This window comes from Heterodontus francisci, chromosome 20 (genome assembly GCF_036365525.1).
Source record: "Heterodontus francisci isolate sHetFra1 chromosome 20, sHetFra1.hap1, whole genome shotgun sequence".
In the NCBI taxonomy this organism is placed as follows: domain Eukaryota; kingdom Metazoa; phylum Chordata; class Chondrichthyes; order Heterodontiformes; family Heterodontidae; genus Heterodontus; species Heterodontus francisci.
This window is the reverse complement of record NC_090390.1, coordinates 35476488-35498281: the sequence shown is the minus strand read 5'-3', so window position 1 is coordinate 35498281 and position 21794 is coordinate 35476488. Positions and strand designations below refer to the sequence as shown.

Sequence of the window (21794 nt, the reverse complement as noted above, 5' to 3'; positions counted from 1 at the left end):
TTGAACTGATATGCAACAATGTCACCAAAAAAAGTGGGCACAAATTAAAGTTAAAGCTAAACAGCAAATCAATTATACATTTCTGAAAGATCATTTATTTTAAATTCTGACTTATTAAAGCAAAATTAAAAATTCTGATTGTAGGCATGCTGTACTCCCACGTAGGATACAGGGACTCTTAGTGCCTCCAGAAGCAGTGCATTTTAAATGGATAGCTATTGTATTTATAACTTGAACACTGTGCTTAGGTTCTTGTATAAATTCAACATTTTGAAGTATTACCAAATTTTTTCCCTCCCTCTTTAAGGCCAGGGAGTGGCTTTTTGAAGAAAACAACTTTGAAGGACCATTTCCAAAGCGGTCGGTAAGCCCTTTTAGCATAGCCTGTCCTGTACTTTAAAAGCCGAGTTACAGTTACGGCCAGGAATGGACTCAAAGTGCAGTCGGCAAAGGCCATCTCGGGTCTGCAAATGAACCCCGACCCGAGTCCGACAGAACCACATCCGACCCGTGCCCTTTCATTTTTTCCCGTGCCCGACCCGACCATCAGTTAACCTAGCTTCAGTTTTTCACTTTGTTGCTTATCTGCACAAGCTTTAAAAAACTGTAACTAAACAACCTTTCAAGTCCAAAAAGTACATTAACATTGGAGCCACGTACCGGTAGTGGTGATAGAGTAGGTCCGGCCTGAGCCTGAATGCTGGACGCAGAAGAGCGACCCGACCCTAACCTGACACATCATTGGGTCCCGTCGGGTTCTGAACGGGTAGCTATGCTCTGGTGGCCGGGAGCAAGCGGCAGAAAAACAGCTATCAGTAAAATTGATGGCGCAAGAACTGTGGCAGAGGGCCATGAGAATAGCAGGGAGTGGAACAAAGGGATATGTGCGTGAAGATGACCTTAGCCACAGTAGGGTGGGAAATGGTTAGCTGACAGGAGGCTAAGACATGGTTGACAGTGGTGAAAAAGACAAAGTGCCAGAGATACAATAAGTAATCTAGAAAGAACTGACAGTCAGGTAGGGAAAAAACAGAAGTCGCACCTCAGATGGTCAGGAAGAAAGGGGATTCTGAAGATAGCTGTTTGAGCAGGTGAGAATAGCTTGTTCTGAACAATTGCTTTAAGTAGGCGATGTAAGTAGTTGACATCACCACCTACTTGACAAAGACTGGAACAATGCTATGACAGGCTTTTATTTACACACGAAAAATGGAAGCATGTCACAGACAGTAAATGTTTTTAGAAACATATGGAGATGTCCTGAATATGGTTTGTCTGACATATCTCTGCTGATTTGCAGCTGTTCTTTTTCCTCTTTCTAAATGTGCAAGCTGCATGTTTCAGTGGCAATTGCATGGAATATGTCGATTTCAGCAGCAACTTATTCACCCCCTTATCATTTGTGCTTTGCCCCACCCACTTGCTCGCACATCCCCTACCCCTTTCTATCAACCCTCAACTCCAATCACTCTCGCAATCGCTGAACTACTTGTGCAACTCCTTTTATCCTCCCTTCACAACACTCACTCCACCTTTGGCGAGGCATCCACACCCTTCCAAAGGGAAGTGGTGAGGCCCTTACCCTCCATCTGCTTCCCTAACTTGTCATTCACTTTCTTAAAGGAAGATTTTGTTGGCTTTCAAAAATTTGCTTGTTTCTAAAAAAAAACAACAAATTAGAAAGAGGAAAGATATTGTTTGCCTCTTTCTTGGGTGTTAACAATCAGAATGATCTTATTTTCTGGCAACAACGAATTTGAAATAACAAAAAATGCTGGAAATACTCAGCAGGTCTGGCAGCATCTGTGGAGAGAGAAGCAGAATTAATGTTTCAGGTCAGTGACCCTTCATCAGAACTGGCAAAGGTTAGAAATATAATAGGTTTTAAGCAAATAAAGCCGGGGTGGGGCAAGAGATAACAAAAGGCAAGATGTTGATAGGACAGGGTCATAGGGAATAATGGACCAGAAGGTTATGGATCAAAGGCAAACGGTATGTTAACGGTGTGTTGAAAGACAAAGCGTTAGTGCAGAGAGGGTGCTAATGGACAGAAAAATGAACAGCCCTGGCCCAAAGCACAAACATGAATAAAACAGTGGGCAGGCATATCTTTTTTGTGCGTGGGAGCAGGAACAGAGGGACCTGGGTGTATAAGTCATTGAAGGTGGCAGGTCAGGTTGAGAGAGCAGTTAATGAAGCATACAGCATACAGGATTGAGAATGAGAGATTTAAAGTAACTGGTAAGAGAAGAAAAAGTGACATGAGGAAAAACTCACGCAGCGAGTGGTTAAAGTCCGGAATGCACTGCCTGGGAGTGTGGTGGAGGCAGGTTCAATTGAAGCATTCAAAAGGGAATCAGACTGTTAGGAGAATGAAGAATGCGTAGGGTTACGGGGAGAAGGTAGGGGAATGGAATAGAGTGAACTGAGTGGACACAATGGGTCAAATGGCCTTCTTCTGCACAGTAACAATTCTGTGATTCTTTGTGAAACGTTTTTCATAAATGCAGAGTTTCATTGCATATTTCCAAATCTAATTACTTAAGTGCTGCACTATGTTTACTTCCAAAGAAAGGCACAACTACAAGTGCTACAGTGGCAAGAATAGAATTTGCATAATGGAATCAAAGCTTGGCAGGCAAATGTGTAACGGAACAACAGGCTGCCTTTCAGGAGGTGATGGTTTGGGTACAGCCAAGGTACAGTCCCACAAGGAGGATAAAGGTAGGGCAACCAAAGCCAGAACTCCCTGGATGATGACAGAGAAGCAGAAAAAGGGTGCATATGACAGACGTCGGGTTGATAATACAAGTGAGAAACAGGCTGAATACAGAAAGTTCAGGCCATGAGGTGAAAAACAAAGAGAGGCAGAGAGAGTATGAGAAGTTACTGGCAGCTAACATAAAAGGGAATCCAAAAGTCTTCTACAGGCATAGGTTTAAGTAAGACAAACAAAGTGAGGCAATCTAAAATAAAGGTGGAATAAAAACAAGAAATGCTGGAACCACTCAGCAGGTCTGGCAGCATCTGTGGAAAGAGAAGCAGAGTTGCCAGACCTGCTGAGTGGTTCCAGCATTTCTTGTTTTTATTTCAGATTTCCAGCATCCGCAGTATTTTGCTTTTATTTTCAAATAAAGGTGGTGCAGGAACAGGGCTATATGTGCACAAAAGGCGGCAGAGCAGCTTGAGAAAGTGGTTAAAAGGCATACGGGATCCTAGTCTTTATAAATATAGAGACAGAGTACAAAAGCAAGGAAATTATGGTGAACCTGTATAAAACAATGGTTCAGCCTCAACTGGAATATTGTGTCCAATTCTGGGTACCACACTTTAGGGAGGATGTAAAGGCTTTAGAGAGGGTGCAGAAAAGATTTATGAACCTGGTTTCAGGGATGAGGGACCTCAATTATGTGAATAGATTAGAGAAGCTGCGGTTGCTCTCATCAGAGAAAGAGGAGATTTGATAGAGATGATCAAAATCATGAGGGGTCTAGAGAGAATAGAGGGAGATACTGTTCCCATTGGTGGTAGGGTCAAGAACTAGAGAACGCCAATTTAAAGGTGATTAGCTAAAGAATCAACGACATGAGGAAATACTTTTTTTTTTTTTAAACACAGTGAGTTATTCGGATCTGGAATGCACCACCTGAGAGCATGGTGGAGGCACATTCAATTGCACCTTTCAAAAGGGAATTGGATTAGCAGCTGAAGAGAGAAAATTTGCAGGGCTGTGGGGAATGGGCGGGATAGTAGGACTAGCTGAGTTGCTCTCAGAGCCAGCACAGACACGACAGACCAAACAGCTTCCTTCTGTGCTATAACCATTCTATGATTCTTTTGCAGCTGATCCTAACTGCTATTAAATCATTAGGTTGAGACTTAATGACAGAATTCACTGCAGACAACAATTCAATGCAGTACTTTTCCATCTTTTCATGATACTTCAATTGCAGCAATCCACTGGATGACAGATGTAACAAGTAAGCATTGAAGCAAATCTTGAGTATTTGTGATTAAGGATTCCAACATCTCGATTTAAAAGCTCTCCAAAGGAGGAAGCTAGTGATCTGTGTATTTTAATAAAGACAGGAGTGGTAATCAGATAGGAACAGCACTTGTGATCATTGTGCTGGCAAGCAGCACAATACCCTCAAGATGTCTGACTAGACTCAATCAGATTCCAACATCCTATTACGTTCATCAGTGCCCTTTCTCATATGTTGAGATAGCTTAAGTAATTCAGAGTAATTGCAAGCCATCAATGCTAGCAGGTTTTTGAAGGAGGCTGAAGGATTTTCTAACCTTTGGAGTTCCAAAAAAATCTCTGGGGAAATGGACCTGGACACTGGTGCCAGGAATTTTTCAATTGCTTGTCAGTAAGTCCTTTTCAAAATTGTGACGAGTCTTCAACTGGTCATGAGCCATGCAGTTTGACAGGATATTTTCAATACTGGTTCATATTTGAATGAGAATGTGACTGTTAAACTGATTTAACATAACTCTGATGACTCAGTTGCCCCATTTCTGTATCGTAATTCCATAGGAATCATTTGGCATTATAACTAGATATAATGAATACACAATGGCTGTGTCTCTCACAAGTGATGGATCTGCACATTGAAGCACCGTGCATTCAGTAATAGCCCCCAAATATGCGATGGAAGTTTAGTCAATGTCAATCTTTTTCAAGTAACATATCTTCATCTATATAGTATCCAGTGCTTTTTCTTACTTGTAATCCTTTTTCAATTATATTCAAATCTTTATGTTCTGAAATATAGACTGAAACCCATCAGGTGATAATCCACAAGTAGGAATTTCTTCAAAAGGATCTGCAGAGTCCACTGTCTCATTGTAAAGCATGTGTCTCACTGTCATGTCCATATTTATATGATCAGTGATACTACCGGACTCGAAATATGAGGAGCTGAAAACACTCTGCAGGTACACTTTAATAAATTCACCATCAATAATAGAAACTCCCAGTCTCATGAAGGACACAGAAGTTGCTACTGTCTGAGGCTCAGCCTAAGTGAGCTTCTGTATGTAGGTCAGAAACTTAGCCTTTTTGCTGAATTTGTAGGTTGTCTGATCTTCAATGAACTGTGTAGCTCAGGTGAACAGGGTTACAATTTTTAAAATCAAACAACTTCATTATCAAGCCCTTGATATCAGCTTTCATTTCCAAAATCTTAATACTGAAACGATTGATATTCTGCAAAATGCACCAATCTTATTCTGGGCAGAATGAAGTCCTTAGGAGAAATGCCCATAGCAGAAAATAGCAATGACATTGAAATCAAAGTTAAAAGCAGTCTGGTGCTTAATAATGAGGAAGAAACTTACATTCTGAAAAAATATTTAATTGCAAAATACTTCAGTCAGGATGGTATCCAAGTGATTCCAGTAGCAACTCTTCTCTCAAAGTTGTGCTAAGACTATGTAGCATCTCCTGCAGATTTTTTTTTACCCATTTCTTTGTTCTAGGTCATATGTACCACTATATTGTCATGATCTTTTTTTCTCCTTGGGAAATAAGCCATGTTTCTTTAAGGCTGTAAGAGATCAGTACATTTTTATGGCAGCAAGCTCCAGAGACTGAGCCAAAGTGCATCTTGGTTGCCTGGATACAATCATACAGAGAGGGAGAACAGAACATACAATGTTACATTTTGATTTTGAAACTGGCTGGCAAAAAACCTCTGTTCAGAGACAGAGGGAGGCAGTGGCGCAGTGATAATGTCACTGGACTAGTAATCCAGAGCCTAGGCTCATGTTCTGGGGGCATGGATTCGAATCCCATCACGGCAGAATTTTGAATTCAATTAATAAACCTGGAATTAAAAGCTAGTCTAATGGTGACATGAAACCACTGTAAAAACCCATGTCCTAATGTCCTTTAGAGAAGGAAATCTGCAGTCCTTACCTGTACAGCCTGCATGTGACTCCAGACCCACAGCAATGTGGTTGACTCTTAAAATGCCCTCTAAAATGGCCTAACAAGCCACCCAGTTCAAGGGCAGCTAATTAAACAACCAAACTACTGATAGTTTGGGTGCAATACTGATAGTATGCAAATGCAGAGTTATATGTTTGAAATAAGTTAGATAGTCTTTAGATATTGGTTTATCTTAGCAGCATTTTAGATAAGTGTTTTAAAAATAAACAGTTAATTTGTTGATATCTAAAGATACTTGATTTGATTTGCCTCATTCGGAGGGGTTACCATTGTAATGGCATGAGTGGTTACAGCAGAGTTTTTGGGAAAGCAGAGTGCTGGCAATTGCAGGGTAAACCCATAGGACTTGTTGGGGCATGCAAAGCAAGTGCAGAGGAAAGGCCTCTGACTGACAGTATAGCAGAGTAGGCTATAGCTTTAATGACAGCTGTAAAACCAGATACTAAAACTAAAAGGAGTGTCGAGGTTAAGAATAAAATACCCGAAAGTTATAATGAATTTCTGTCAAAGGGGAGAGTAACTTCACATCCTGTAATTGAGGCAGGAAAACTATTATACTCAGGGACACAGGAGCAACCCAAACACTCTTGCTGGGGAAATATATAACATTTTCACCAGAGAGCGCCTTGAACGCTAAAGTTTTAGTTAATGGAATTGGCAGGAAGTATATACCCGTACCTTTATATAAAGTACGCCTAGAGAGTGACTTAACATCTGGGATAGTAACTGTAGGAATTGTCCACAGTTTGCCAGTAGAGGGAATTGAACTACTCCTAGGAAATGATTTGGCCGGATCAAAAGCATCACTTTCACCTATAATTACAGAGGAACCAAGCGAAGTTAGGGAAACGGAGCAATTACAGGAACAAGTTGAAGGAATATTTTCTGCGTGTGTAGTCATCCGATCAATTGCAAAACAGGATCCATTGTCGGAGGTAAAAGTGGCACCACAAACAGATAGCCAAATATCTGAAATCTTATTTGGGGATTTAGATAATCCAAATGAGATGTTTAACAGATCTATCATTGCAGCACAGCAAGCTGATGCACAGATATACCAAATAGCACAGATGGCTCTGACAGAAGCTGAGGTGAAAGCAGTTCCGGAAGGTTATTATATGGCAAATGGGATTTTGAGGAGGAAATGGAGACCGCCTCATAGACCTGCAGACGAAGACTGCACAGTTGTTGAACTGATAGTGGTACCACCTAAATATTGCCAGGGATTATTAAGGTTAGCACATGACATTCCTTTTACAGGACAAAGGGGAATTCCGAAGATCGAAACATGTAAAAGCAACCATTATTACTGGCCAGGTCTCTAAAAACTTTGTTTACAACATTCTGTCATGGCTATCCACATGACTGGGATAAAGGACTAGAGTTTCTTTTATTTGCCACCAGAGACTCACCGTATGAGTCTACAGGCTTCAGTCCATTCGAATTGGTTTACGGAAATGAAGTAACAGGTCCTCTAAAACTGATAAAAGACAAGATTCTTGGAACAAAAGAATGAATCTTCGATACTAGACTACGTATCAGTGTTCTGGGAAAGGCTCAACATTGCTTGCGTTGTGACTCAGGAACATCTTAAAGCACCCCAAGCCAATATGAAAAAAATGGGCAGACAAGAATGCAAAAGTCTGTGCTTTTCAAACAGTGGATGAAGTATTAGCGTTGCTACCATTGCAGGGAGAACCATTAAAAGCATGGTTCAGTGACCCATATAGAGTGATCAAAAGAGTGGGTAAGGTAGATTACTTGATTGACACCCCTGATCGCCAGAAGAACTGGTTGTGTCACATCAATATGTTAAAGTATTATCGCAGGGAAGAGGATAAGCCAGTATAGGTATGTCAGGCAATCGGGACTGTTGAGAAGGAAAAGGAGAGTAAGGATAAGGCAGAAGCAGGCCTAGGAAATTCTCAGATTGAACCTCCAACTATCAGATTAGCGAATACAGAATGGCTAGGAAAATTAGACAATATGCTTTTACACTCAGAGGCAAAACAACGTGAAGACCTAACCAGGGTTTGCACAACATTTACAAGAGTTTGTAGGGATAAGCCAGAATGTACAACCTTAGCCACACATGATGTGGGTATAGGGGGAACCATTCTTTTAAAACAACATCCTTGCCGCTTAGGTCCAGACAGACAGACAGACCCAAGTGGAAGCAAAGGTACAATGCATGCTGAAGGGCTGCTTAGTTGAACCTAGTCAGGACAACTGGAATTCTCAGGGGCTTTTGATGCCTAAACCTGGTGGGTTGGCTCAAACTTGCACAGACTATAGAAAAATAACTGCGTTAAGTCGGCAGACTCCTACCCAAATTCTCATTTAGAAGACTGTATGGAAAGAGTGGGCAACGCCATGTGTCTAAAACAGACAACTGTGTTGGAGGGATCCTGTCGAATTCCTTTGACACCCCAAGATAAGAAAAAGTCAGCTTCTGTTACACCGGACAGGGTTTCCCAGTAAAGGCCTGCTCGGGTCTGCATAGGAGACCCACCCCGAGCCCAACAGAACCCTATCCGGCCACGAGCCCGACCCAAGTCCTTCTATTTTTTCCCGCGCCCAACCAGATCCTACCATCAGTTAACCTACCTTCTGTTTTTCGCTTTGTTCCTTACCTGCACAAGCTTAAAATAACTAACAAAACCATCTTTAAAGTCCAAAAAGTAAATTAACATTAGGGTCACTTACCTGAGGTGGTGATAGAGCGTGTCCGATCCGGCACGACCTGACCCAACCCCGAATGCCGGACCCGGAAGTGTGACCCGACCCGAACCAGACACATGTCGTCGGGTCCCATCGAATGCGGGCCAGGTAGCAGGCCTTTATTTCCCAGCATCAAGCGATGCCACACAAGGGGTACTCGAGAAACTTCTCAGGAGAATAGTGAACCCAGTAGTGGTCAGTGCTCCGAGCTGTGCAGTGTACCTGGCTGAGATGATGGACAATAGGGACACTTGGAAGGAAAAGAAGAAACAACTGGGAGACTATGTTTGAAAGGTTGAAATGGGTTAATTGGGACAACCTTTGAAAATGTAATGCCGAAAATGTTCTGATGGAACTTGTTGCTGTAGTCCTAACATTTTAGAAAAACTGTACATCTGTGTATTGGGGAAAAAAAAGTGAGTGCTTTTCAATTTCTATTTTTTACATTGTAATGAAACACATATCAGGAATGGCGTTTCATTCCACCAGGAGCGGAGGTGTCATGATCCTTTTTTTTCTCCTCAGGAAATAAGCCGTGTGCCTTTAAGGCTGTAAGAGATCAGTACATCTTTAAGGCAGCAAGCTCCAGAGACTGAGCCAAAGTGCATCTTGGTTGCCTGGATACGACCATACAGAGAGGGAGAACAGGACATTTGCATTTTGATTTTGAAACTGGCTACTAAAAAACGGTTTTGTTCAGAGACAGCTGTGTGTTAGCACCTGAAAGGATAGCTCTCAGACCATTTAAACTGAAGAGAAGTTAGTTTGTTTATCTATCAAAATTCTGAAAAGTCAAGCCAGATTAATTCCTTTAAAAAGTAACAGCAATTGTCGATTTGTGGTCGTCACTGGAAAAAAAACTGCTGAACAGGACTGCTGAATTTCCTATTGTTGAAGAACTTGTTTTTTTCCCCCATTGAACAACTGCGAAGCTTTCCAGCAACCTCAGACAGTTTCTACACTGAAGATTCCATTTCGTCAGGAATGTAAATCTGCAAAGACTTTATTTCTATTTTTTCGGGCAACTAATGAAACACCAAACTACCAATAGTTTGGGTATATGTAGTGAATGTGGGAGTTAGATTTTTAAAATAAGTTATAAGGTCTTTAGACATTGGTTTATCTTAGTAGTGTTTAAGATTTTAGTTTTTTATAATAAACAGTTAATTTGTTGATATCTAAAGATACCTGGTTTGGTTTGCGTCATTCGAGGGGTTACTGGATTGTTTCAATTCTGCTGTGGCTTTCTTTGATTTGGAAATTTTATTTTTATTTTTTTATTTAGAGAGATGCAGCACTGAAACAGGCCCTTCGGCCCACTGAGTCTGTGCTGACCATCAACCACCCATTTATACTAATCCAACAATAATCCCATATTCCTACCACATCCCCACCTTCCCTCAATTTCCCTACCTATACTAGGGGCAATTTATAATGGCCAATTTACCTATCAACCTGCAAGTCTTTGGCTGTGGGAGGAAATCGGAGCACCCGGCGAAAACCCACGCAGTCACAGGGAGAACTTGCAAACTCCGCACAGGCAGTACGCAGAATTGAACCCAGGTCGTTGCAGCTGTGAGGCTGCGGTGCTAACCACTGTGCCGCCTGGAAAGCTTCAAGATATGTATGATGCGACCTGTGGAGCAGCGGGACTGAACTGACAGTGCATTGCTCCCAACACAGTCAGAATTATTTATATTGATTGGGGGCTTTCTCTTGAATGGTTGTGCTATAACAATAGCTAAACATACAGAAACACCTTCTTTTGCAAATAAGTGTCATAATTGAAAGTGGTAGCCATTTCTTCACTTAGCTGGGCAACTCATGCCTCAGCTGGTATCATCTCCAAGTTTGGGCCAAAAAGCTTCCATGGTTTCACTACTCACTTATTCTAGAGAATAGATTTCTCTGAATTATCCCATATAAGAAGCAAAAAATGTAACCTTAACTTTCCAATACTTTCACTGCTGTTGAGTGGATGATTGCAGTGTTCACTGATTATAGGAGTTTTCAATACCATTTGCAACTTCACAGATACTGATGCAGTCTGTGCTTACATGACAAAACCTGGACAACATTCAGACTTTGGCTGATATGTGGAAAGTAACATTCACACCACACAAGTGCCAGGCAATGACCATCTCCAACAAGAGAGAATCTAACCATCTCCCCTCAACATTCGATGGCATTACCATCACTGAATCCCCCACCAACATCCTCAGGTTACCATTGACCAGAAACTTAACTGGACCAGCCATATAAATTCTGTGGCAAGTGATTCACCTCCTGACTCCCCAAAGCCTGTCCACCAGCCGCAAGGAGTGTGCTGGAACATTCTCTACTTGCCTGGATGAGTGCAGCTCCATCAACAATCAAGAAGCTAGACACCATCCAGAACAAAGCAGCCCTCTTGATCGGGACCATATCCTCCACCACTGGCACATAGTAGCAGCAGTGTGTACCATCCAGAAGCTGCACCACAGCAACTCACCAAGGCTCCTTCGACAGCACCTTTCAAACCCATGACTTCTACCACTTAGAAGGACAAGGGCAGCAGATGCATGGGGACACCACCAAGTGCAATCTCCCCTCTAAGTCACTCACCATCCTGACTTGGAATTATATTGCCATTCTAAAATCCTGGAACTCCCTCCTCAGCACTGTGGGTGTACCTACACCACATGGACTGTAAGCAGTTCACCACCACTTTCTCAAGGGCAATCAGGGATAGGTATTAAATGCTGGCCTTGCCAGCAACATTCACATCCCAACAACAAATTTAAAAAATGTTAATGAGTATGGGCTTGCAGTTAGCACCTCAGCCTTTTACCTGGTGTAGACAGTCAACAGCTGTGTCAGTAGTTTATAAGACTTGGGAAGATTTGAAATTCCTCACAACGTAAAACAAATTCTGCCACCACACGCTTCTGTTAATTTGTTCTGAATTGGGACCAGTCGGCTAACATTAGTAGATTATTTAGCATTAGGATATGTTAATAGTCTTAGAAGGAAGATGGAAACACTGTAGTTGTGGTGAACCAGAGCATGATGGGATGTGTGGCAATGGCTATGGGAAGCTGTACAACTCAGAAGTCTAACTGCCTTTACATTTGTGTAAACATGTTGTCCTTGAGATAAGACTGCGACTGCAGGAGGCACAGGATATTAGAAACTGTGAACACATCAAGCCTCAGGAATGGGGGGGGGAGACAACAGGGGGGATGATTAGTGAGACAATGCACTTCAGTTTATTGATCAAGCTGCAGCTTTGGAATGTGTTGCGGGTGGGGGAAGTGTGGACAAATGAGTAATGGTTATTGTATTCTATAAAATTGTACTTTCATTGAGAAGCATCTGGATGTTTCACCAGATGCTTTTCCCTTGCACAGGTGTTTGAATAAACCTTTATTTACTTTAATCCTGTGGACTCAAGACCATTTATTTTCCCCATAACAATCTGGCGTAGTCAGCAGGATCCTCAAGGCTCAGTCGCCGGTGCCCAGTCGAATGTTGGCCTCAGAACAAAGAACAGTACAGCACAGGAACAGGCCATTCGGCCCTCCAAGCCTGCGCCGATCTTGATGCCTGCCTAAACTAAAACCTTCTGCACATCCGGGGACCATATCCCTCTATTCCCATCCTATTCATGTATTTGTCAAGATGCCTCTTAAACATCTTTATCGTACCTGCTTCCACCACCTCCCCCCGGCAGCAAGTTCCAGGCACTCACCACCCTCTGTGTAAAGAACTTGCCCCGCACATCCCCTCTCACCTTAAACCTATGGCCCCTAGTAACTGACTCTTCCTCCAGGGAAAAAGCTTCTGACTATCCACTCTGTTCATGCCTCTCATAACTTTGTAAACCTCTATCATGTCACCCCTCCACCTCCGTCATTCCAGTGAAAACAATCAGAGTTTATCCAACCTCTCCTCATAGCTAATGCCCTCCAGACCAGGCAACATCCTGGTAAACCTCTTCTGTACCCTCTCCAAAGCCTCCACGTCCTTCTGGTAGTGTGGCGACCAGAACTGCACGCAATATTCTAAGTGTGGCCTAACTAAAGTTCTGTACAGCTGCAGCATGACTTGCCAATTTTAATACTCTATGCCCCGACCGATGAAGGCAAGCATGCCGTATGCCTTCTTGACTACCTTATCCACCTGCGTTGCCACTTTCAGTGACCTGTGGACCTATACGCCCAGATCTCTCTGCCTGTCAATACTCCTAAGGGTTCTGCCATTTGCTGTATACTTCCCACCTGCATTAATCTTCCAAAATGCATTACCTCACATTTGTCCAGATTAAACTCCATCTGCCATTTCTCCGCCCAAGTCTCCAACCGATCTATATCCTGCTGTATCCTCTGACAATCCTCATCACTGTCCGCAACTTCACCAACCTTTTGGGTGAGTACATTTGCTTTACCACCCATTAGATAGGGAAGTCGGCGTTCAGGATGAGAGGCTGGTGGGCCGATTTGAGGATCCAAACCAAAGGACGGGCCCAGGTTGGAGTAACTAAAGGTAGCTCAGCGCCAGGATCACTGTTCTTTAGGTAAAGGAGGAGGTAATAATGTTCTCGGGGTTAACCAAGCGAAGTAAGATCGATCGGAGCGGAAACGAGAGGTCAGTTTCCCACGTAGGAACGATCGTAGGGTAGCGAGAGGTCCGTACCCACACAAATAGTAAAAACAGTCAGACTGTAAAACATCAGCCATGGCAAATAAGGATCCAGAGTGGGGACCCAAAGGCAGTCAACAAGAAAAACTTTAGATAAAATGATCAGTAAGGTTGGGATCCCTCAAGGGCCCCAGGTAAGTATAAAGAGTGGTGGAAGGAACAGACAAAAGACACGCAAGTGCTATCTTACCATGTGCCAGTTTGGAAAGTCTGAATTAGCTCGGCTAACTCAGAAAAAGAGACAGGTTACAAGTGTTAGAAGGGCAAGAGCCAGAGTGGGAAAGTGAGAAGTATCAGCTTGAGGTAAGAGGGTCAATTTAAACAAGATGTTTTAGTGAAATTTAAAAGTGAGTAAAAACAAGTTAGTGTCTTTGTTCGAGTCTGCACGAATGTTGAAAGCTTCCACTTGTCCGTGTAGTGGTGTGCTACGGAGCAGAAAGTCGTTAACTCTTTGTTGTCTGGCTTTTCTGTTGAAAGTATGAGTCTGTTACTTGTTCTATTCTTACACATGTATATTTCTGTGGGAACCTTGAGTCATGTTTTGGGTGTGAACTAGTTGAATCTGTATGTTCCTTGGGCTGGGACTGGGAATTTAATGCAGATTTTTGGTACTTCGAATTCATAACCCATTACAGGAATCAATATTTCTAAGTTGTATGGAATTAAGGAAGTGTGACTGTAATTGCTGAGCGTGTTATTTCAATTTAAGATTGAGCGCCCAGAAATGGGTTATAAAAGCTGAATTAAATTTTTATTTTAAAAGTTGGTTTTGAAACTGTGAAAAAGCAATGCACAATTTGGCAAGAGATAGGCTTCAGCTTTGAAGGCTTGGAAATGCCTGGCAGAAATCCAAGTTGAAGTTTTTAAACGCTTTGCTTTAACTGGACCAAAGTTTAAAATCTACCATTGCTTCTTGCAGTTTAAAGACATATCTTACTGACTGTAAGGATAAATAAAAGGAGATACTGAAAAGATTTTAAAATTAGTTTAAGAGGCTGGTGTTAAGTCTTCATTGTAAGAATGTTAAATAACCTTTCCTTTAGTTTTGGTTTATTACAGTCATTTGAAAAGGCGCCAGAAGAAAATGAAAAAATGATGTAATTTACCTTTCTTTTAAAAGAGTACATAGTATTCTGTTCCATGTATAGTTAATAAGCAATGGTTTGAATTAAATTTAAATCATTAAGGTTAACTGACCTGTTAAGTTGGGAAGACTGGAATCTCATTAGTGTCCTTCTAGATATAAGGCTCGCTCGTATATAACAGTGGCAGTTTCGACTTTAAAGGGTTAGTGCTGTGAATTGGAATTAGGAATCATCCTTGTTGTATTAAAAAAATCCTTAAGTTAGGAACCTCTTACAAAATGTTAAAAGTTTGGAAACAAGGTCCCGCATGGTAGGCTGCTCCAAAAGATTCACACATATGGGATCAAGGGTGAGCAAGCCAATTGGATACAAAATTGGCTTGGTGATAGGACCCAGAGGGTGGTAGTAGAGGATTGTTTTTCAGATTGGAGGCCGGTGACCAGTGGTGTGCGCAGGGATCGGTGCTGGGCCCTCTGTTGTTTGTCATATAAATTAATGACTTGGGTGTGAATGTAGGGGGCATGATTAGTAAGTTTGCAGATGACACCAAAATTGGTGGTATAGTGGACAGTGAAGAAGGTTGTCTAAGGTTACAATAGGATATAGATAAACTGGGAAAGTGGGCAAGGGAGTGGCAAATGGAATTTAACGCAGACAAGCGCAAAGTGATGCATTTTGGGACGTTAAACCAGGGCAGGACATATACAGTGAATGGCAGGGCCCTGGGGAGTGTTGTTGAGCAGAGAGACCTTGGGGTGCAAGTACATAGCTCCCTGAAAGTGGCAACACAGGTAGACAGGGTGGTGAAGGCGGCCTATGGCATGCTTGCCTTCATCGGCCGAGGCACTGAGTACAAGAGTTGGGACATCATGTTACAGTTGTACATAACGTTGGTTAGGCTGCATCTGGAGTACTGTGTGCAGTTCTGGTTGCCGCACTACAGGAAAGATGTGATTAAGCTAGAGAGGATGCAGAAAAGATTCACAAGGTTATTGCCTGGTTTGGAGGACTTGAGTTATAAAGAGAGATTGGATAGGCTGTTTTCCTTGGAGCAAAGGAGGCTGAGAGGGGATATGATAGAGGTATATAAAATTATGAGAGGCATTGATAGGATAGATAGCCAGAATCTGTTTCCCATGGTAGGGGTGACTAAAACTAGAGGGCATAGATTTAAGGTGAGACGGAGGTGGTTTAAAGGGGATCAAAGGGGTAAATTCTTCACACGTAGAATAGTGGGTATCTGGAATGAGCTGCCAGAGGAGGTGATGGAGGCAGAACAGTAGCAACATTTAAGAGGCATCCGGACAGGTACTTAAATGAGCAAGGCATAGAGGGATATGGAATTAATGCAGGCAGGTGGGATTAGTATAGATAGGCGTTATGGTCGGCATGGACGCGGTCGGCCGAAGGGCCTGTTTCTATGCTGTACGACTCTGACAATTGGGGTTTAATCTAAAACGACGTCTTCCATGATGGCGATGTTTTGAAGTTTAAGGGGAAAAATCAAATTTAGACAAACTAAAAAAAAACCAAACAAATGGAACATTAATAAAACCTGTCACCCCAGCAACACTGTTATTTGAATTTGGGATAACTCTGAGACGTGTAATTTAGTGTAATTTGGCAAGTTACTTTTAAGGAACTAAAATGTCATCCAAGATAAAGAACAAACAGACGAAGGATAAAAGGAAAAGGAAATTGTAGCTCTGTGTGTCATGATCACATAAGGCCAAGAGAGTGGATGCGAGGTGCGTAGCAGTCATGAGGAAAGATAAATTATCTAAGAAGGTCAGTAGTAAATAATGTGGGGTTGTTTTATTATTTTAGGGAACTATCCTGAACAGACATAGACAGGAGTCGGAGAAGTGTTAGGAGGAATTAAGTTGGAAGCACCACAGTAAATTACTGTCGGAAAAGATAAAAAAAAGGAAGAAAACTTGTGTGTGCTTAAGTTTCTATTTGTGTATTATATTAGTGTACTGTGATTTCCTTGTCTGTCTTTGTTAGCTCTGTCTCTGAACTAATGGCTTATTAACCTTCAGTGGCCTGGTCCTGCATGATGTTCTGAAGTTTTGATAGCTGTATAAAAATGGATGAGAAGCTGTTAAAAGTACACACTTTGTTTTGGCAAGGGGAGAAAGACAGACAGAAGGATTTCTTTAAGGGGGAATGATAAGTAATGATACTCAGCACTGTCAATTCGATTGTTCCTGTGGGTGAAAAACTCAAAGACCACCCTTTCCTTCCCGTTTGCCTGTGAGAGGCTGCTGTTTGAAGTTCGGCAGATTTAAATGAAGGACCAAGACCACTGATGCATTTTATTTCCTTTGTTTTCTTTCTTTCATCTAAAGTTAAGTTGAATGAGTGTTGCAGAAACTGTGTGTATAATGTATATGTTTAAGTTTCAATATGCTTGCTTCCCGAAAGGGTGGCTGCGAAAAAGGGTGTCAGCACATTTTTTAAAAAACTTCACAATGAGGAATGAGCTGGATCAAAAGGAAGGAGTAAACAAACTAAATGTTTAAGTTATAAGATTCAAATTGAGATTTCTGGCCAAGAATCACAACCTGACTTTTGATAAACCTGTATTTTGATAAACATGGGAATTTTAATCCAGATACAAATTATCACATGTGAGAACAGGGTAATTTTTAATGTTGGCTACTGCTAATTGGGAAATTTCTTATTTGTCTGAAAAGCATGTGCTCAGACTATTCCACAGCTCATGGTTTGTTCTGTCTTCGTAGGTAAAGGGTTGGTGACATCATCACTAGTCCAACTGAGAACGTTCGCCCCATCCCCTTCCAGAATAGCAAAAGGTTAACCCTTTCCGCTAGCAGTTTAAGCTAACCATAGAACTTTCAAAATTTATTGCAACAAGATTGCTGACAACTTCAGGAATTTGATCAAATATCTACAGTGAGTTGAAGATGATGAATTAAATTAATTTGAGTTGGTATTGTAACCTGAAATTTAAAGAGATTCTAGGAAAACAATAATACCACACACTGTCTCGGTGGTTTCTGCTTGGACAACTGTGAATATTGGACTAAATATGAAAACAACATCACTATGTACCAGCTCAGAGGTCTGGTACAGGTATATCCTAAACTGACAGATTGAAAAGGAAAAATCATAAAGTGATGGAATTGGTATTTTATTTTCCAGAAACACCACCATGGGATGACACCACTCTCAGTGGTCTCAAGTCAAACTACATGACTCACATTCTGTTTCTGCCAACAGGAGGGCCAGCAGCAGATCTTTTAATTATTTTGTTTCAGGTAAACCACTGGAGCAATGGCAGCTTGGGTAGCAGCAATGGTGATCACCCTCCTGCTAATCTCGGCAACATTGGAGGCGCCCACAGTAAATATCCACAGAAGCACTTGCCTGCATTCAGGATAGTACGCAGAGCTACAGAGAGGAGGGAGCACCTTGAGGGCGTCCAACACCAGGCTGAACTTCATGGCGGGATGGACTAATCTGTCCCCATTTGTTTGAGAACTCAAAGGGAAGGGCCCGTGACATGTTGGCTCAGGACTTGGTAGATAACGTTGTTTCAGATATTGAAGATATAAGATTTGGTATGGCCCCCGACACATACATCAGGCTGAAAAAGATTACATTTTAACTACATACATGAGGAAAGAAAGGAGCTGGTAGTCAACTGGCCTATAACGAGGGGAGTGGGGAACACAATCAAATTCCTGATTATACCTCAAGACATGCCAATGGAACTTATTGCAAGAGAATACGAATTCATATCCCTGGGAACGATGAGAGACGAGCTAGTGTATCAGGTGGGATCCCAGGGGTATATAGCTCCAAGTTTAAATTGTAATCTTTTGATGACAGGACGAGAATGTTGTACTGAGTCGCAGCATTACATCATCTGCTCTTGCAATACTCGGAGCCCCATCAGTAATGATTCTGCCATAGTGGTATCGGTCAACCCTCTCGAGAAAGCCTTTAAGGCAGTTGTTACGCCCAGGTCAGAAAAGTGTCCAGGGGTCCCTCTCAGCCTTCACCTGATCTTACTGTAACAGGGTTTAATTTTTTAAACACACCATGTTTTTTGCTCCCCCTTGGTGAATCCTTGTTCACTGCTTTCCAATTATATGGCAAAGAAACCAGCACAAACCAGGCTTTCATAGGTTTAAAGAAGAAAAGTTGAAATTTATTAAAGTTGAACTTCAATTCGGTTGACGCCTACGGAAACACGACGCACCCACGCTAGCATGCATACGCGAAACACATGCAAAAAGAGACAGAAAAGAGAAGAAAAATAAAGTGGAAAAGTTTGAGGAAATATCTGAAGAGTTGTTGTTATGGTTCTTCGAACTCATTGTAGAGTCCTTGATTGGAGGTAGATCTTACTTTTCATTGGGGCCCAGTATTCTTCTTAAACCTTGTTCACTGTAGGAGACTTTTCTCTCTTGGGGTTCACGTGTTTTTGGTGGATTCAGAGGCTTGCAAGAAAGAGATGGAAGCAGATAGGAGAGATCTCAGTCCAGGAGCAAAAAGTCTTTCTCAGTTCAAACTGTTTGTACAATTCAAAAAACCCCAGGTTGCTAAACAGATTAGTCATGTGATTAACTGGATTGTATCATCTTAGCAGTCTCTGGAATGCTCCTCTTACACACAATACCTGGTGATCAAGGTCCATTGTGGGTTGAGTGGGTCAGGGAATGGCTGCTTTGTCATTCCAATCACCATCTGTTAATATGCAAATATCTTTTCCAGCCACAGCTGATCTGTTTAACAAGTCCTTTCTTCACTCCACTAACAGTTTAAAATCAATGTTCGTGACAAAATTCATGTGCCTCATTCTTGGCAGGTGGGGGTCTAGCATGACACAGTGCAAACCTTCCCTACACAGTGTTGCTTTGACGGACAGGACAAGTTTCTTATACGGACAATTGGAGAGTGATAATAACCACACCTTCTGCGTATAGATCACTGAATCCTTTACGGTGAGGGATTTCCACCTTGCAGGCAGGGCCCTCGGGGGGGGTATGTATTCAGCCCCTGGTGGGATGAATCGTTAGGCATTGACGCGTCCCGGGAAGAATAGACGGGAAGTGGTGCTCAGGACCCTGGCCACCACAAGGAGGTTTAGGGGAGCAAAGCTGTCAATCACGAAAGGTAGAGTACAGGTGAACCTAGCCAAAGAAGTGGCTAGGAGATTGGAGAACTCGGCCAGCAATCGAGCCAAGGTGGCAAGAATGCAGTATAACCGGTGAGAAGCGGGTAGGATCGCTGCAGCCATTGCGTCCATTGTGATCCTGGTAGTCAGTCTCAGTATTTGTTGCTACCAAAGGCTGATGATATCCTAAGCAGTGTAGATGGGAATGCTGGCCAACAAAGGGTACACCCTGGTATCCCCTACGGTCAGAGCCCCTGTCGCAGGTAATTTGAAACACGTGAATATTTATGAAGATTACACTATATAACAGGATAGAGGTTCCAGGCCCAGCCCAGGTTAATAGGACTTTGGTGAAGCCGCAAGAGAACGGTAGACTAGGAGATCCAAAGCCAACTGAACTCCAATAGGATCCCTGGACCAATTGGTGAGTGAAGGATATCAGGAATGTCCTGCCTGAGTCAGGTGGTCCGCCTGACCACGGGTCCAAAAGGAGGGACTGAAGTGGCACCAGTCGGCTAACATTAGTAGATTATTTAGCATTAGGAATATGTTAACAGTTTTAAAATATGGAAGCACTGTAGTTGTAGGGAAACAGGGAATGATGGAATGTGTGGCAATAGTTATGGGAAGCTGTACAACTCAGAAGAATAATTGCCTTTACATCTGTGTAAACATGTTGTCCTTGAGATAAGACTGTGACTGCAGGAGGCACAGGATATTATAAACTGTGAAAACACCAAGCCTCAGGAATGGGGAGGAGACAACAAGGGGGTGGGGGGTGATTAGTGAGATAATACATTTCAGTTTATTGATTTATTGATCAAGCTGCAGCTTTGGAATGCGTTGGGGGGGGGGGGGGGGGGGGAAAGAGGGTGAAGGAGAGGGAGAAGTGTGGACAAATGAATAATGGTTATTGTATTCTATAAATTTGTACTACAGACTCTGTTTCATTCAGAAGACTCTGGCTGTTTCACCAGATGCTTCTCCCTTGCACCACTGTTTGAAAAAACTTTTATTTACTTTAATCCCATGGACTCGAGACCAGATATTTTCCCCACAAAAGTTCCACGGTACAATTAATTAGATTGCTGCTAAAGATATTTGCCATTATAAACTCTATTCAGAATGGCAGCAGAACATGATCAATAGATGGTGGTGTAATAATTTTCATCAATATTTTCTAGTCTCCTTAATTTTGTTGACTGCCAGATGCAATCTGGTTTAAGGCTAGTTAGAATTTTGAAGCACCAAAGGATTTAATTCTGATGCTTCTCAGAAAATGGGTTGGCACATTATCAATTTATATAATGAGATCTGTGTGGCAAACAGACTATTTCTATCAGCAGCCTTCAACATTTCTCACCATGGCAGCGTGCAGTACACTGCAAAGACCCTGACCGTATACAAAAAGAGTTTTTTTTTTAAGTACTTGGACAAAATTATATAATTAACATGGTCATTGCTATGCATCCCATCATGCCCTGGTTCCCCACAACTACAGTGCTTCCATCTTCCTCCTAAGACTGTTGACATATCCTAATGCTAAATAATCTACTAATATTAGCCTACTGGTGCCACTTCAGTCCCTCCTTTTGGACCCCTGGTCAGACGCACCACCTGACTCAGGCGGGGACATTCCTGACATCCTCCACTCACCAATTGCTCCAGGAATCCTACTGGAGTTCAGTTGGCTTCGGATCTCCTAGTCTACCATTCTCTTATGATTTCACCAAAGAAAGACAAAGTAGAATGGTTACAGCACAAAAGGAGACCATTTGGATCGTCGTGTCTGTGCCAGTTCTCTGCCAGAGCCACTCAGCAAATCCCACTCCCTTGCCTTTTCCGCTATCCTGCAAATTGTTTCAGATAACTATCCAATTCCCTTTGGAAAGCCACAATTGAATCTGCCTGCACCGCACTCTCTGGCAGAGCATTCCAGATCCTAACCACTCATTCCATAAATACCTTGCCATCATGTCATGTCACAGCTTGTTGCCAATGCTGCTGTGTTCACCTTTGGTCCTTCCATGGGCAGCCAAAAATTGGAAAAAAAGTCGCAAAAAATTCATGGAAGACAATCTCTTTAGTGGAAGGTCTGAGATCTTCTTTCTATTTGATAAGTAGGCTAGAATGCTCCTTCTGAAATGATCCAATGCAAAACAGAATGCTGATTTAATTTTCTCCTTTGTCTGGGAAATAG

At 42.2% G+C, this 21794-nt stretch overlaps 1 protein-coding gene across 4 annotated transcripts in view; it reads right to left on the bottom strand.

The window, feature by feature from the left end:
* Positions 1-21794, bottom strand: part of LOC137380569 (poly [ADP-ribose] polymerase tankyrase-2) — a 104041-nt gene that overhangs the window by 67622 nt on the left and 14625 nt on the right. Inside the window, exon 1 of one of the 4 annotated variants that reach the window (XM_068052600.1) lies at positions 661-764. The exons of the other annotated variants lie outside the window; for them this stretch is intronic. Coding sequence (XP_067908701.1) covers positions 661-742 — 82 coding nt within the window. The 5' untranslated portion in view covers positions 743-764. Of the gene's footprint in view, positions 1-660; positions 765-21794 lie in introns of those variants that run through there. 4 annotated transcript variants of the gene reach the window in all.